Source organism: Diadema antillarum, unplaced genomic scaffold (genome assembly GCF_040938485.1).
Source record: "Diadema antillarum isolate AM-2024a unplaced genomic scaffold, OU_Dant_1.0 seq00002331_RagTag, whole genome shotgun sequence".
Lineage (NCBI taxonomy): Eukaryota > Metazoa > Echinodermata > Echinoidea > Diadematoida > Diadematidae > Diadema > Diadema antillarum.
Window position 1 is genome coordinate 37,018 of NW_027272949.1, and position 18,527 is coordinate 55,544.

An 18,527-nucleotide genomic window follows, 5' to 3' on the forward strand; every position below is an offset into this window, starting at 1 on the left:
TGAGTAATTTTATTTAGTGTATAGATGATAGACTCGCGTCCTCGAGTGTGCCCCCTGGCCCCGACTTATAAAGACTTCAAATCAATCAAAACTTTACGATTGAATGCAAATCCATTCTATATTTAAAAAAAAGTTATGATTGAAATTAAGACGGAGAACTGCACTAAATCAATCAATCACAGGTTGCGATTGATTGCAGCTTTCAAGAGATTTGTGATTGATTGATTTCTATCAAAAGTTTTATAAGACAGGGCCCTGTGAAACATACCTTTAGTAAACCTTACAAAGAGTCCCTTTCTTCTATGCTTTTTAGCAATATAAGATTTACTCGAGCAATGCGATCATTATGAATACATTTCAAACGAATGGGAAAATGAAAGTGGCTCGCTCTCTCTGTCCGTACATTATGGTAAAATGAACAGTTTTCATAAGTTATGATGATAGTCCTTCGCAGTGATTTTAGTTTCACTATGTTTAATTCCCCAGAAATTTGAATCAAAATGTTCTGTAAACGCGACTTTTACACTCTGTTTTTACAAAAAGTCCCTACCGTGATACCCCCCTTCCACACCCTTCCTCACTCGGTCGCTTCGCTCCCTCCCCAAGGATCTCACACCGTCACATAATGTACTCCCGTATGTTTTAACTGTAGTCCGTCACACTATTTTTTTCTTTTGGCATGTTGACTTCCCTAGAAATTTGCTTTTAAATGCTCTATAAACGCGACTTTTTTTACTCTGATTTTGCAAAAAATCCCTTTCAAGGGAGGGGGTATCCCCCTCCCACACCCTCCCCCGCTCGGTCACTTCGGAATCTTACACCGTCACATGAAATATGTAGGCCCCCTACCCCCGTATGTTATAATCGTAGTCCGTCACACTAAATTTTTATTCGCCATGTTTAAGTCCCTATATGCTTTTAAAATGCTCTATAAACGCGACTTTTGCACTCTATTTTTACAACTAAAGACATAGTCCTTACCGTGATACCCCCGCTCGGTCGCTTCGCTCCCTCGCCGAGGATTTCACTCCGTCACAAGTGCGCCCGCCGAGATTTTGCCCCCCCCCCAAAAAAAAACAAACAAACAAACAACCAACAACAAAAAACAACAAAGCAACAACAACAAACAAACAAAACAAAAAACAAAACAAAACGCAAAAACAAACAAACAAACAATACGATCACAACAACCAAAAGAAAAAAAAACATAAGTGTTCCGGTTCGCTTGCCGTAAAATTCAAGAATCACTAGCAAAATTTTAAACATATGTCATTGTCAACTTTTCCTGCAAGTTTCATTCAAATTCACTCATAAAGTTATAAAGTTATTTTGCAAACAGACAAACCAACGACGATGAAAACATCCCCCAGCCTCCTTCCTTGGCTGAACTTGGTGTACCATGATTATTGTACCAACGACCGTAAGTGCGAGTGCGCCAGCTACTGCTGACTGCGCGCGTGCAAATCACCCGTGGTTTGCAGCTGAATCAAGTGCGCGCTACATTCAGTCCGATATACCAATTCGCATGTATTGCATACATGCACTCAACAAAAATTACGTAAAAAATGTAGTTGTAGTCGAACGTGTTCTCGACAGATCAGAGGAGACAGCAACTTTCACTGCGTGAACTAGCATGTGTGATGTGCAGCGTGGTGCATGAATTTGAGTGCAGAATTCTCGATGGTGGAAACTAACTAGTGGTGGGACGTAACGTGGAGTGTGACAACTCTAAAACTATAAAAATATAAGAAGTGGATGTACAGTAGATATGCAAGGTAGGCCTAGGGTACATGCTTTCAAAGGGGGCTTGCCCAAATGTGTGTCTTACAGTAAGTAAGATCGTGTCACGTACGTCGCAGTGTGATAAATTTTTATCGGCATGCTATGTTTATTTTTTGCTCACTCCCGTCACTGTCATGACTTGACCAGCGGCTGCGTGTAGACTGTGTCAACAACACTGTCAGTGACAACAACACTGTCAGTAATGACGGTAGTGTCACTGACAATGCTTTCCTGGATCCATCCCTGACATCGCAATTCCCTGACCCTGTCATGCCGGCTGTACCGACCGTGTCGGTGCAACTGTTCACGTCAGCGCTGCCAACAATGGCAACATTGGAAACTAGTTGAGAGTGAGACTCCCATACCATAGCCCAATGCAATGCTATAATTTAGGAGTCAAAATGAGTGAGATCAATAGAAATGCATGCAAATGAAATAAAGTTTTAGAGTGAGAAAGGACCAAAATGAGTGAGTCTCACTCTCAATGAGTGAGACTCAGTTGGCAGCCCTGCACGTAAAGAAAACTTTAGGGTGTGTACAGTTCTGGTCGAGGTGAAGATTTAGCTTTTTAACGTTTTGTGAGATATTCAGAAACCACTCTATGAGATGTCAAAGCATGCGGTTCTAACTTAAGGGGCATCAAAAGTTTATTCGATGAAAATCGGTTTTGAAATGGCTGAGATATCTCAAAACAAGGTGAGACAGATATACTAATAAAGTTGGGGCATGTCGCCTTTTATTATTAGCCCTTTTTTGGATATCTCAGCCATTTGAAAACCAATTTTCATCAAATACGTAAACGTTGAATCCTTAAAATTACATGCTCTTTCATATTTCATAGAGGCTTTTCATTATCTCACTTAGGAATGTTCAAAACATAAATCCCTACCTCAACCAGTACTGTACAGTTGTTCGCATTTTCACTATTACTTACTTACTTTACTTTACTTTTACTTTTCCGGAACGATGTTGTAGGACAGAGCCTGTTCATCGATCAGGTAGAGTTATCTCTTGATGCTCTCTTTCCAATCAAGCAATTGTCCAGCGCTGTTACCCTTCTAATACAATTAACAGCTCAACTTCTATTGCGTATTTGTGTTATTACCAAAAATGGCCTATGGCAGGAGTTGACAGCTACTGGAGACCAAGAGCATGTATTATGTACCAATACACATACATGTAATGACTATAATCAGTCATAATCAAACACAACACCTTTCCAGTGCTTATCTAGCCTATTCTTAAAGGCATTTATGGAACAAGCAGAGACCACTTCTTCTGGGAGAGAGTTCCACATATCAACAACTCTGTTAGCAAAGAAATACTTTCTGACATCTAACCTTGCAAACCGTTTTCCCAGTTTCATGGAATGACCACGTGTTCGTCCATTACTATTATGACAGAACATGTCAAACTTTGTGTGATAGTGTCCATGTAGATACTTGTACACATCAATCATGTCCCCTCTTTTTCGCCTGTAACTGAGAGATGGCAGTGAAAGGTGGCGTAGACGTTCAGAGTAGGACAAATGCCTAATCCCCGGAATCATTTTAGTCGCCCTTCTCTGAACACTTTCAAGTCTTCTTTGTTCACCTAGCTTGAAAGGTGACCACACAGCTTGACCATATTCCAAGATGGGTCTCACAATGCCTTTAAACAAGAGCCTAACAGTATCCTCATCCAAACACACAAAGGATCTCCTAATAATTCCTAACAGCTTATTTGACTTTGCAACAGCTTGGGAAATATGGTCCTTGAATGTCAATTGTGAGTCCACTAAAACACCCAAATCCTTCTCAGCTTTTGTTTGAGCCAAGACAATTGTGTCAGACCCTTTCTATTGAAACTAACTGTAACTTACTTTTGTAGACTTTACCTTACTCCTTACCATATTACAACCTAAGCATAGCAGGGTTTATTTAAATCTTTGTTTTGGAACTTCACTGCTGCTTCATCAAGTTCAAGAAATGTCGCATTGTCTGTAACTGTAAAAATCTCCGTCTCTGTGTTTTTTTTCTTTTAAATTTAACCATAAAACCGCAATTGACATAAAATGCAATGTAAAGCACTTTGTCTTTGCCAAACTTTGCAACAGCTCACCAGCAGAGCTGTGTGAGCTTGAGCGGTGCAGTGAAGTAATAATTGCCTGATCGAAAGATTTCACTATTTTCAGTTGCCAGTCGGTCAACAACCAACACTGACCACCATTTGTATAAATAGCCTTGAACTTACAAAGAAGTTGTGGTACTTTTGTCGCACCTAATTTGAAGAAGATTTGCAAAGTTCTTGGGTGTGCAGACCTTGACTTGAGTCATAATTTTATTTGTAGAACTCTCTCTCTAGACCCTAGTTTGTTGGATTTCTGTGTGTTTCTTTTCCTTTCCCCATTTTTATTGGTGACCTAAAATCTATTCTTTATAGAAATCCAAACCATTGACATCAGCATTTGAGCAGCGACTGCCTCCTTTATGCGAGGTGATTCCCAGGAGAAGTAGTTCTCCATCCAACATCTGTTGCCATGGCAAAGAGAGGAGGGGTTTTCGACATCATAATCAGCAAGGATGAGTACATGCAGCCCGAGCAGCGAGCTGTACCAGTGAAGCTGGCAGACTCGAGCACCGTTGATCCGGACGAGCTGGTTGAATGTCCATACGACAAGGTGCATCGCATCCGAGTCTCGCGGTTCCCATTTCATCTCATGAAATGTCGCAAGGTAGAGCATTAATATATACCTTTTTTTTTCCAGAGCTACAATGCCCTAGACTAGGATACCTCGTCATCAAAACTTCTTGTGAAAAGTTCTCCTACTCATCCTAGAGTCTTCTTCTTCTCCTGGTTAAGCCTGCCTCCTTCAATAAGCTGGAGATTCTTGCAGATTCTTGAGGCATTAAAAAAAACCCACCAACAACAACTTCACTCGAAATATTAGGAGTTTTCTGGACCATAATTTGGGGGACAGGCGCTGCTTCAATGGGAAATTGATACTTTTGTACAGCACGCTTGAGTGACCCCACTTTTCAAATTATCTTTTTTCCTTATTATATTGCACATCCTAACTCTTATTTAAATCACTTTTCAGTGGGTTGTTGAGATGGTCCAATTTTAACAAGTTAATATATTGAAGCTTAAAGCTTACCCTGGGAAGTACAATGTGTAGAAAGTGGACATTCATTTTAGCCTACTTTTTGTGGGTTTTGGGCTAGGCGGTCACTAATGTCGAGTATTCAAATGAAAGGGGAACATTTCTTGTGAATCATTTCCTGTAGTTTCTGAATTCTAAAGGCAATTTTTAACCACCTTAACGATGGTAGTCCATTGGTCAATCTTGAATGTGTTTGTTTTCCACATGTGCTATATTAGAATTTATAAGCAATTTCTTTAAATTTATTGTTTCTTCGGTGCAATCTTTAGAACTATGTTGGAAAAGAGATGTTCACATGTCCATTCAACGCCCGCCATCTTGTGCCACAACCAGAAGCCCGCCACCACGTAGCGAACTGTCCAGACAAAGCATGCATAGAGAGGGACATGGCGCTACAAGAAGGTGTGTTCTCTGGGGATGACACTAGATAAAGAAGACTTGGGTCAAAAGTCATCAATTCTCTGCTTTTTGTATTTGCTCTAGCAGCATAAATTATATCACATGGATTTCACCCGACTGAATTTTAAGTAAAGTATGATGGGCGAAAGGGGCAAAATCCAGGGATCAAGGAAAGGATTATGAATCAAATAGCTTTTGAGCGAGTTCACATACTTTGGATGGATTCGTCCTTTTCATGATGAGAAGTATACAATTTCTGGAGGTAATCATGATGGCATCAGTGATGCAGTTTGAGAAGGTGCCAGTGTGGAAAGAAAAATTGGAATAAATTGGATCATTGATGAGCAGAGTATTCTTAGAAGTAATGAGGATGTGGTAAAGACTCAAAATGCCCAGGTAAGATCAGAATCTGATCATTTCATCATTTTACGTCATCTTGGTATTTTAGATTTCTTTTTGGGGGGCTGGGTGGGGTGGGGGTCATTGAAGATGGGAGAAAGGGATGTAGGAAGAGTTGGTTAAATGAGAATCTTTAAAAGATAGGGTCTCATGTCAAGAGATTAAAAAAAAAATTAAAGTCAGTAAACCATTTCTCTTCCAGATTACATCCATCTCTTTTTATGAGAACACCATGGCACATAAAGAGTTCAAAGGTCATCAGTTGCCATCATGACGGGTTTCAGTCAAGCAAGTGCAAGTCTGCACTAGTGCCTCGAACTTGTTTGAGGACTTCGGACAGTGTATGTGACACTGGGGTTTCCCATGGTTATAGGCACTCAAAGTACCTGGTATACAAAGAGATTGGTATTACAGTGATAGCGTGCAAGGTCAGGTGAAAAGAATGTTATAGGTTTCTCATGTTTCACAAACCAATGATATTAGTCACAACAACATTCAAGATTGGCAGAGGTATCTAATGTCATCACACCTCACAGGTGTCGCATTGACCTGTACATGAATCTTAATGTACTGCATGTCCATGAAATCAATAAGAAAAAGGTGTATCAGTATCCTTAACACACGAGTCTTGTACACACCTAGCAACGGTAACTTTTTTTTTTCTTTTTTTAGGTGTGTGTGTGGGGGGGGGGGGGGGGGGGGGGGGAGGGGGATTGCAGTTGCTAAATCATCTACCAAAAGTCCAAAAGCATGATTTTTATCTGTTTGTTTTTGCATACGTACCATGGGAGGGTTGTAGAGTGATCATCACCTTTGTCCTCTCTGCATGTGTTTGATGAAAAAAAAAAATATGTGAAACTTTAGAAACCCACAACTTTTGTATTTTATGTCTAATATTTGACGAAACTTCACTAGTTGTGGTACCTGGTAAAACAGCAGCTTAAACTGACTACCATGATGATGATAAACATAGGAAACAATTGGATCCTGGTCATGAATTTCACATGGGAGTCCCCAGGGCAACCATTCTAGGTGCTAACCTTAAAATTGTAACATTGTGTCTACAGGATATGACTCACATACTACTTACTGCAAAGGCTACACTAAGGTGCCATATTACAACAATGATGAGGAATACCACCATCCGCCGACCGAAAACTGGGATGACGGTAAGGGATGAAGTTCTGATAGAATGCTGGTATGAAAGCTCCCAAGTATTGTTTTGTGGTGTCCATGAGTTCAGGGGATTTGTATAAACCCCTCTTGACTGCAGTAGCTTACTGTTACATGTGTAGAAAGATTTTGATTGTTGAGAATAATGTTGCCCTTGCTGCCTCCATTGTAGTTTTGACACAGAGTTGTGGCCAACTATTAAAATGCAGTGTGTTTAAAGGGGAAGAGTCTCCAAATATATGTATGAATGGAGTGAATGCAGCAATATTAGCAGAACACATCAGTGAAGTTCCGGGAAAATTACTGTATACGCTATAATTTTCGCGTACATAAATTTTCGCGAATTGCCGCTGTCACACATTTTCGCGAGTGGTTAAATTCGCGATTGGGGGACCAGAGAAAATATGAAGTGGCAAAGAAAGTGTGAATTTTCAACTTACTAGCAAATAAGAATACTAGAATACACTGCATGAAAAAAACTTACCAAACTCTGCGAACTAGTAAGTTAGAATTCAACATTTTTGAAGTGGTTAAGTCCATCGCACTAGATTTCTGACGAGTGGTCCCCTTGCGATAATGGATTGGCTCTCTACAGTAGTCGTAAGTAGACGTGGACGTGCGTAAACAAGCTTAGCCAGTATGGTCTGTTCGGTAAGCCGTGACGTGGTATACTAGTACTGAAATGTTCGTATCATCAAGGCAAGGGATTCATTTTGGAAGGTAATATTTTCGCGTGTTGTTAATTTCGCGAATAGCTCCCGACTCGCGAAATTCGCGAAAATAAAACCCCCGCGAAATATATAGCGTATACAGTAAACAGTAGGTTAGAAATTAGATAATTCTTCATGGAGAACTGTTGTAGTCGTCTCATCCAGCAATGGCACCACCAAAACTTTCAAAAACCCATAATATTGAACTGATTGTCCAATCTTTGTCAAACCTTAATGTTGTGTTCCACTCATTTTGCTGCATTCATTCAATCCTTGCATGCATTTTTGGGAACTTCCTATTTAATTTATGAGGTAGAAGCTTTAACCCTAAAAAGACTGGGCTATTTTGGTAGCTCGAAAGACTGGGGGGGGGGGGGGGGGGCCTAAAGGGCCCCCCCCTTAAGATCTCGGCCGTGGATCGCGCGATCGCCGCGGAAATTTGCACAATCGTAGTGTGCGATGTAATCTACAAGATCGTATATTTAAATTTTACAAAATAGTCTTCTTTTATTTTATTTTGATTAATTATGCTAATTTATGCAAGAAATCAGACTCTTTGATCTAAATCAGTAAATAAAGCTCCAAAAGTGCTCATTTTTCGTCTAATTATTCTTTGTCGCATTCTTAGCTAATGTACTCGAAAAAAAATTCGGTATCAAAATTAATTTCTTATTTATTTTATTGTTTTATGAATTTCTTATGTATTTCTTTGTTTTTTCGACCTTTTGTTTTTGTTGTTTTTTTAACAAAATTTGTGGCAGACACTTTTTGAAGCATAATACTCCTAAAACAAATTAATTTTAGCCATTGAGAGTAAAAATAAGCATATTTATATGAACCATGTGAAAAAACTCAATTTGCATTGACTTTGTACACAAAATCACATTTTTGAGCCATTTTCTGCCTCACGTGCATGTACAAAAAGTTATGTAACTTCAGAACCGTACCCCCGGGCGTCACAAATTTGGTGTCAAAATGTGCGGGAAACTCGAAAGAAAAAAGTCATAGAGCATCGCGGCGAGAGCATTGCGTGTTGCTGAGTAATCGCGCGAAATGTCGAGGGGGGGGGCCTTTTAGGCCCCCCCCCCAGTCTTTTTAGGGTTAAAGATAGGAGTAAAATCAGATACACAAAATTGAAGAGCTTTCATCAAAATGAGACCGTAAATGAGTCAGTTCCAGAATTTTAAGGATTCACAATGTTTTCACGAGAACTATCCCCAAACATGTTGATATGATAATTGTGAGCGGACATATTGGTATAACAGGCAGTGAAAGTCTGTAGAAAATCACACAAGTAGTTCAGAAGGATATGAATTCTTCATGTTTTGAATAAGTCTATGTGCCACCCTCTCTAGGTGTGTAAGTTGTCACAACTTTTTCCAGATCACAGTGCTATTCTATTTTGTCTTTTAAAGACTGGGTAGAGGAGAGAGGTTGGCCTGATTGAATTGACCTTCATGGGCACATTTGAAAATAGGGAGTAGTGCAGGCCTACTAGAATAAAAGTGCCTGTCAGCGATTCCTTTCATACCTATGTACGTGCATCGAAGTGTACTTGTCAGTAACATCCTACTCCAGTGCAGATTCTTCAGCTGTGTATGTACTCAAAGGACAAGTTCACCTTCATATGCATGTGGATTATGTGATTACAGCAATACTAAGAGAACACATTAGTGAAAGTTTTGGGAAAATCGGACAATCCGTTCAAAAGTTATGAATTTTTAAATTATCTGTGCAGTAACTGCTGGATGAGAAGACTACTACAGTATAGGATGTCAATTGTACAACGATGTAAGGAAAATAGAAAGAGAATTTCACAAAATTTAGCTTTTTGAAAAAAAGTGCACATTTCGTCATCCTGACACCGATGTACAAATGTATATTAAGGGTAATATCATTCCCCCTGTCTTCTAAAAGAGGCAAGTCAAGCGTTCTTTTATTATGCGAGAAAAGTGAAAATATGTTGAATTTTCTTTATGTTTTCTTTCTATCATTGTACTCATGTGACATCACAAGCTATTATAGTAGTCTTCTCATCCAGCAGTGACTGAGCAGAAACTTCAAATATTCATAACTTTTGAACGGGTTGTCCAATTTTTCTCAAAGTCTCACTGATGTGTGCGGTACTAATATTGCTGCATTCACTCAATCCACATGTCTATGAAGGTAACTTGCCCTTTAAATGTACATAGAGATCAGTGATAAAGCTCTGCATTATAATTTGTAACAGAGATTCCCAAATATACCCCGAGTTGAGCCAGCTTTCCCATTGCACTGTATTTGTGTGCTACTGGGCCTTTAATGCACAGTCTGATTTGCGTGCAATTATTCATTTATTTTGGAGGTGTTTCGTAGCGCTACATTTGTATTTCTTCTTTTATTTTTCTTCTTCCTCTTTGCTAGACCTTGCCATGGATAACAGAGAGAGAGAGTACTGGCAGTCAAGAAGAGAGGGGCAGAATGGGTAAGTTTTCTTTAGTCCCATCTATTGGTTTTTATGTGTTCTTCAGCAATTTATAGTGTTTCATCCTTTTCTGAGGGGAAGCCAGTGACTTTTTGTGGAAAAAGTCCCATTCATCTGTGCATGAATTTTGACAGGAGAGTAAGTATGCATAATGTTCATTGGTGAAACCATTTACTTTTCCTTGTACAAAGCTGATAGCTATTCAGAGATGTGCTTCCTTACACAAACTGCAGTGGAAGCCACTGTGTGTCACAGTTTGTAATGGCCAATCTTTAGATTAATGCTTCCCTGGATACAGTGCACTGCCGTTATAACAAAGTCCTCAGGACTGGCAGTTTTCATTACAACCGAACAAATAGACAATTAGAAACGTAGGTAGGACAATGTTGCGGCCTGGATTTTTATTTTGTGGTAACTGGAATTTCATTTTTACCGTATTCGTAATGACAGGAGTACACTGTACAACTGAAGAGGAAATATTGAGAAATTATTTTAGGATTGTATGTGGATACTTTTTCACTTTTCCTTTAGTAACCACCTGCCTCAGCCAAAGGGCAGGGGTGCGCCAAGAGCTGTGGGGAACTATCAGCCAGAGATGCGGTTGCCGCGGCAACCGGCACAAGCCGCCGCCATCGCACAACAGCTCCACCAGCAGTTGCAGCAACAGCAACGGCACCAACCACAACCACAGCCTGGCTTGCCACCACAGTCACAACCTCGGGTCTCACCGCCCACCACTAACACCACAGCAGGTAGGCACTTTAGTGGCAAAATATCTCTTTGTGAGATTTTTTTTTTTTTTCAGTTTGAATTTACAGTTGTATTTCTTCAAAAGATACAATTATTTCTGAAATGCAAGCATCTACCAAGATGCTATCTAAGAAATAGTATTTTAAGTGTGAATTTACGCCTTGTCCTTTTGTGAAAAGTTCTTCTTGTATGGTTTTATTTTTGTTTGTTGTTTTTACCAGATTAATAAACAAACCTATTTGATGTATGACCAATTTTGTCTTCAAAACTAAATGACTACACATACATTGAGCAATATTTCAAGTGAACAAAACAAAAAGGAAAGAGAAGGGAAATAGAAGGGATTTTTTTATTCATATAGTGAAGAGGATGGAGTCAAAAGGGGCCTGAGCTTTCGATCCTAGCAGAATCTTCGTCAGAGGCAAAATGACAAGCAAGCAGGGAAAGCAATCACATAAGGACTTCACACAACAAGAACAGAGAGGGACAGGCTGGGTGCACAGAACAAAGAAAGTTCTTCTTCTTTGTTTTCTTTGTTCTGTGTACCCAGCCTGTCCCTGTCTGTTGTTGTTGTTTGAAGTCCTTATATGTGATTGCTTTCCCTGCTTGTTTGTCATTTTGCCTCTGACTTAGTAGATTCTGCTAGGATCAAAAGCTCAGGCCCCTTTTGACTCCATTTTACTCCATTGGCTCGCCTTCGTTGGATAAGCAGTTTTCAGCGCTTTTTTTGCTTCATATAGTGAAGAGAATATTATACATGTAATATCTAATCCTACCAAGTGCTATACATATTACATGTGCAGTGGCCTCTTTGGAATGTCTGGTAATTTGCAGTACAAATGTCTGTGTGTGTCCATTCAGATCGGACAGCAGGCCCGACCCCAGTGACCACCAAGAAGCAAATCAACACAGCGGGACTGGGCAGGGGCCAGTTTCGTGGCCGCGTGATGGCTGCCAACCTTTGGGGATCACAACCCCAGCCGGCTGCCAGCCAGCCAGTGACCGGTGGGCCTAGGCCGGGCGGAATGGCGGCGAGTCCAGGGGGACTTCAGGTAGGTTGTCAATTCATGACGCTTTTCTTCAATCAGTATGCATCCTTGAGGATCTTGCATATCGTCGCTGGGGTGAAAAGACCTTGTATCTGCAATTTTGGTGAAAATGACTTTTTTGGATTTATGGTCAAATAATGGGCTAAGTGATGTCCTGTCCAAATCCCAATTGTCTTTCTCCAAAAATGAAGCTACCACGGCATGTCAAAGGAAAGGCTATCCTATTCGCCACAGTGCTTTGGCTGCCATGTTTTTTGGCTCTCCTGAACATTTGACACTTTGTAGATACGAGGTCTTGTCGCCCCAGCGACGATATGACACTCAGAGTTGATTTCAGTCGTACTCATGGCATTGACAATGACGATGACAATAACAATAGTAATGACAATTTATTAATCCCATGTCACTGTGACAAGTATTGGAAATTAATAGATTAATTGATAATTAAATAGGTGAAAGATGAAGATGTGTGTTCATGGGTCACTTCACCTGGCTAGATATGCCAATATCCAACTAGGATCATTGAAATTAAATTTGTCCGCAATATACTTCTTAAAAGGTCATATGTGACAGTGCACCTCAAAACAAACAAAAAGTCGCCAGACATGAATTTTTAGTTAAGACCATATTCTGAAAGAGCAGACTTTAAGCTTTAAAATGATGTATAACTCAAATCAAATGGACTCTCCTAACCTATCTTAATATTGGAAAGAAAGCACAACCTCAGGAAAAGTGTGAACTGAGAAAAGAGGCTTTGAAGTACAGTGTCTATTCAAGCGCTTAATCTTTACCAAACCGTGCTGGCTGTGCGATGAATGGGACAAAAAACAGGAAGTAAACCACTGGAGTAACAACAATGAAGGGATTATCAGATTAAACTGAAATTAAGCATGCCTCATTAACACATTCTGTTCATAATTAATGCCAACTTTCAAAGCAGTAGCACTATTCTTTCAAAAGTTATTAGAGTTGAAAGTGAAGAGTGTGGACAAGGTTTTTCAGAAATGAAAAAGGGATTCTGAAGACACACCTAATCACACTATTCTATCAAAAATGTTCAAGATAAACTGCTAAAAAACACACTTTTCTGCCCGTTTTATGATACCAAATTTTAGCATAATGTAAAAGAAGACCTGCTCTTTCAGAAAATATGAAAAAGTCAAGTTCGGCTAGGTTGACCCATTTCACTTATTTTCAGTCCTCACGCAAAATCAGTGTGTGCGACTTTATGTTCGTTTTGAGGTGCACTGTCACATATGTTAATAACTGGCATTATACATGCGCTTTCTATTATCCTGTTGTTTCTCATAGGAGAGAGGTACGATAGTTCTAAAGCTTTTACCAGTACATTGTATTTGTATCAGCTGAATAAATTTTACCTGCAAATCGTAAGTTAAATGGGTGAAACTTCCCATTCTTCCAATATTTTCTTCCATTTAATCCCACCAATAAGACTTCAGGATTGGTATGTTTGTACACCTAGTGTCGTGAAGAGATAGTGTGAGAGCAGGGAGGTGGAAAGATGGTCTCTTCCCACCTCCCTGGTGAGAGGTATCCCAGATGACCGTGCATGGTCGTAGTATTGTTCGTGTTGACCGGATGTCATGTACAACAGGAACCCAGATATTTTCAGCAGTGTAAACAAATCCTAGTGTGATTCATGTAGTGAATCTTGTCCTATAAACCTGTTGAGGACAAGTTGATTTTGCTTGAACAGCCATTTCCCAAAGACACCTGCCCAAGTATACTCGGGACTAGTCTCCAGTGGTTAAAAAGGCATACCATGCACCGTTGGACTGCTGAAGATTATTTTTTTGAGATTTTGAAGTATTTTCTTCAAATAACTAAGAGACGTTTGTTTCCAAAATCTATATCTCCTCTATCCCGCACAGAACAAATCATCCATACCCAATGGAGTGCAGGATTTCCCTCCACTCAGTGCATCGCTACCACCAAGAGTTGGGCTTGGGCGTGTCCTTGGAAGAGGTGCTGTCATGGCAACCCCTCCCAGCTTGCATCCTGGAGGACTGCAGAACGGCTCCATGTGAAGTGTGATGACGTCACCCTTGCCAGGAATGTGTAGGAAAACTTCCTGTTGGTGATAACTGTGATTGATGCAGGACGTTTTACAACGATTGTATATGTGTTCATAGCAAATCTTTTTTATATAGTGTACAGTTTTAGCATATAAACCAACTTAGTTTTTGTTTTGTTCATTTATTTGTTTCTGCTTGTCTTACTCAAGTTAAAGTTGCAAAAGTCTTTTCTCATGTTCAATGATAAGTAACTAAAGACTTTTGTTGTTATGATTCGGCGTGACAATCTCTGTAACTTTAGGAAATTGTGAATCAGGTAGGATTTCAGTGAAGTGGAATTACATACACAATGATTCAGCATTTATCCCCTCTAATGCTGTTTGATGCATGCTTTACAGTTGTCATACCATACTTTGTTTATGTTCTGAGTAGCTTCATCTAAATAGCAAAAAGCCATTCATTAAAATAACCAAACAGTATATATATCGTCGCTGGGGTGACAAGACCTCGTATCTACAAAATGTCAAATGTTCAGGAGAGCAAAAAAACATGGCAGCCAAAGCACTATAACAAATAGGAGAGCCTTTCTTCTGACCTGATGTGGTGGCTTCATTTTGGGGGTAAAACAGGTAGGATTTGGACAGGGCATCACTAAAATGATTATCTGACCATTAATCCAAAAAAGTCATTTTCACCAAAATTTCAGATACGAGGTCTTGTCGCCCTAGCGATGATATATACATTTTTTTTTTCAGTCTTTATCATAATCAGCAAAGCTTTCTTTTTTATAGGCAAAGGTAGGGAGAAAATTTAGAAATTTGTACACAATTTGAATTTCAGAGACGGCACATTGTTTTATCACCAAAGGTCTAGAGATTTGTTACATCTATAGTGTTTTGTTAGCATGTTTCTTTGGTAATTTCATCTCAGGAATGGAGTTAAGATCGGCTACATTGTTTGGCAATATGTACATGTATAATCATATGCTCATTTTCAGCCGTGAGGAAAGATCCATAGAAAATTTTTGGAAGTTGACAAATTACCATGCATGTTCATGAGACTTTGCTGTTTTTAGAAACAGTCAATTCTGTTTACACAAATGTAAGCATAATCATCTTGAAAGAAACATGTTGTATGCATCTTGTTACTTGTTCTATGTAACCTGTACTATCAAGCAACTCTCCCTTAGTTGCAATTATTTTTTTTCTCCAATTTTCCATTCTTGTTTGTTGACAGAGGCAGAAATTGTAAACCTCAATACATGTATCTCATGTTTTGTTTTGAGTACAGCTGTATATGTGTAAATATTTCAACAGAAAGCAGATCATTATTTATTATGCAACATTCTTTGTATCAAAACGTTCCTCTTTCAAAATTGTGTTTGGATACTTTTTAAATTAAAGAGGTTACAAGAAAAGAAGAACGAAAGTGGTGTTCTTGCTGATGCCATTGCATGAATTGTTTAGTGTATGTGCTTGGTGTATTTGATGGTGTCACTTAATGTGAAGATCTGGTGTAAGATTCTTCAAGGTGTATTTGGTTGGTGTATGTGCTTGGTGTATTCGATGGTGTCACTGTGTGTGAAGAAGTGGTGTAAGATTCTTTAAGGTGTATTTGGTTGGTGTATGATGTAGTGCTGATCAATGGTACAGTCATACTTTCATTCCATGTGAGATGTGTTGGTGTAATTCCTTTCAATGATGATGCAATCATTTACATCATTGGTTTGTGTATTCAGGCAAGCTATTCTACCACATTTCAGTCACTTAATTATCATTAATCTATTTTTTTTTTCTATGTATGTGATAATTCTGCTGTCAGTTAACCTGTTCCATCTGCAATTAATTTTAAAAGAGCCTTTAATGCCTCCATGTGAGATTCTTTTTGGCACATCAACAAAGAACGGACAGGTTGGTAATACACCTGTGCGAAAGCAATCAAGCAGTACATGCAGCAGCAGATCCAGGGGGAAGCGCACCCTTCCTTTAATTTTTGTTAAAACAAAAGATATAAAAAGAAAAAAATGGGGGGGGGGGGGCATGTGCGCCCCCTTTAATTTTGTGAAGGCCCCCCCTCTTTACAGAATTCCTGGATATATTTTTGGAACCTTATACCAATTAAAGTTCCCAAAAGGGACGAGTTAATTCTCTGCTTGGTTATGTTGTATGCCGGTACATAATAATCAAAATAGGGTTGGCACATGTATGTGTTTTGTGTTTCTGATTAGCATTGATGTTCAATGTATTTATGTACACTGATGTTTGGAAGGCTGTCGTATGTATTGTGTTAGAGTATCCTGTTTTACAGTCATGATATAGGAGTAAATGTACCAGTGGCGGATCCAGAGGGGGGCGCAACCGGCGCACGCCTCCCCTTTATTTTTCGTAAAAAACAAAAGAAATAAAAAGAAAAACAATGAAATACAACCCGGAAGTGGCACCAGAATAATATTAGTCACGCCCCCCTTTACAGAATTCCTGGATCCGCCCCTGATGTACTACAATAATATTGTACTAGTACAAGTGTGTATACTAGTATACACACGAAGGCATCTCCAAGAGATTGAAGCTTTCATGCTAAAAACGAAAAAGTAGGGCACCCTCTGCTCCACAACATTGATGCCAGACATGCAACATTATCACTCTTTTTCATTAGCCACAGAAAAAACGAAAATATTTCTGTAATATTAAGAACAAGAACACAAACTTCCAGCATTATTTTTGTTCTGGGGGACACTTTTATTAAGTCTTGTGGAGGATTAAAAGTCTTCTTCGATTGGTACTGACATAATATGATAATTGAATTCAGCTTCGATGTCTGAGAATAGTCGAGCCTTTGCGGCAGTTATATGTCTTAAAGAGTTGAAGTTGTAGCCTAATACATCTCTTCAACTCTTCCACATAACTACGCATTTCATCATTACATAAATATTGATGATTGTGGACAGTTCAGGCTACCACTACCCCATCTACGGCGAGTCTGCAACAGCCTAAACAAACTTTGGCTATGGACACAAATCAGGAATACAGCTGTACAACATCACACAGTGTGATACTTTGTGTGTTTAGATTTTCCAAAAATGTGTAGGCCTACGTATATACATCACAAAGCAGTGGCGGATCCAGAGGGGGGCGCAACCGGCGCACGCCCCCCCCCCTTTATTTTTCGTAAAAAACAAAAGAAATAAAAAGAAAAACAATGAAATGAAACCCGGAAGTAGCACCAGAAATATTAGTCACGCCCTCCCCCCCCCCCCCCCCCCTTTACAGAATTCCTGGATCCGCCCCTGCAAAGGTACACATTATTTTTCTGTTTGTAAATAAGGAACATCGAATACTACAAGCGGTTTCAGCATTTAGTTGATTCTTATCTAAGAATCTCATAAATATCCAAACAACTACAAAACCAAGAGGTTACAGTCTACATTGATTGTAATGCCATACGTGTGCTCAGTATAACCCGTGCAGATTATACATTTTGTACGATGATTTGCTTGAATAATGAATCTTGGAAATATATTGGTTATTGTGTGCTGAAGTGGAACGCATAATCAAAAAAAGTGAAGAGTTTGTTCGCAAAAACCGATAAGTCCATTTTTGAAGATTTTGAAGTACGGTCTCTGTCATAAAGTACAAAAAATACCTTTTAAATGATATATTGGTCACTACATAAGGGAATATAAAGGTACAGTTTTGAAGTTATGGTCAAAAGAAGCAAATATTTTCTTATTCTCTTATTTATCTTGACCTTTAATCGCAAATATCTCCATTTGGCAAATATGGACTTATCGGTTTTTGCAAACAAACTCTTCAAGTTTAAATACCGAAATTTCGGTTGCCATGGCAAATAAGTACCTTCTTCATCCTGGAGGTTCATACTTATTTTCATTGTTTTAGGTCATAGAATGAATGGAAATCGTAGGCCTAAATGCTTGAAAATGCACAAGTTTCCATGATATCATGTGAGACAGTGAATTGTAGACTTTTCATTGAAAATTAGAATTTTTGTCTTTAATAAATTCCACAGAATCCATAGATTTTTTATGGAAAGTCAAAATTAGTGAACTTCTAGGAGATAGATATGGACGGGCAAACATTAATGTACAGTATGTGCGATACACCTGAAATGGATTATGCCGAGCACAAGATGGCGCTCATCATGATTCTTTGACCCACTCAAGACACATTCAACTACCATAATAGTGTGTTTGTCCTGCCTGAAGCAGAATATGTTTTTCTTAAGACAATTCGTTTGATACGGTCTGACAGCAGAAGGAAGGACTGGTTACAGAGATACAATGCCATGCACCCTGACTACTTCGTTGCGGGAGTTCTCTGGCGAAGATTTCGAAGACATTGGGGGTAAAGGATTTTAAAGGACAAGTTCACCTTCATAAACATAAGGATTGAGAAAATGCAACAATATTAGTAAAACACTTCAGTGAAAGTTTGAGGAAAATTGGACAATCGATGCAAAAGTTATGAATTTTTAAATTTTCTGTGTTGGAACCGCTGGATGAGGAGACTACTACAGCTTGTGAGTCATATGCGTACAACAGTATAAAGAAAATGTAAAAGAAAATTCAACAAATTTTCACTTTTTTCGCATAATAAAAGAGCACTT

The 18,527-nt window shown here is 39.1% G+C and overlaps 1 protein-coding gene across 1 annotated transcript; it reads left to right on the forward strand.

Annotated features, from left to right (window-relative positions):
• Nucleotides 1-1,676: 1,676 nt before the first annotated feature.
• On the forward strand, nt 1,677-14,025 carry LOC139714589 (uncharacterized). Its single transcript, XM_071626278.1, has 8 exons — nt 1,677-1,775; nt 4,204-4,495; nt 5,194-5,326; nt 6,790-6,891; nt 10,009-10,069; nt 10,601-10,821; nt 11,681-11,871; nt 13,761-14,025. Exons 2-8 carry the CDS (start codon nt 4,301-4,303, stop codon nt 13,914-13,916), a joined length of 1,059 nt encoding a protein of 352 aa, XP_071482379.1. The 5' UTR covers nt 1,677-1,775; nt 4,204-4,300; the 3' UTR covers nt 13,917-14,025.
• Nucleotides 14,026-18,527: the final 4,502 nt, after the last annotated feature.

Excerpts from the sequence above, each read along its gene's own strand:
- LOC139714589 (XM_071626278.1), top strand. The coding sequence starts at position 4,301 with ATGGCAAAGAGAGGAGGGGTTTTCGACATCATAATCAGCAAGGATGAG. Across the intron at positions 6,892-10,008 it reads GACCGAAAACTGGGATGACG|ACCTTGCCATGGATAACAGA; the intron begins GTAAGGGATGAA and ends CCTCTTTGCTAG. Across the intron at positions 11,872-13,760 it reads CGAGTCCAGGGGGACTTCAG|AACAAATCATCCATACCCAA; the intron begins GTAGGTTGTCAA and ends TATCCCGCACAG.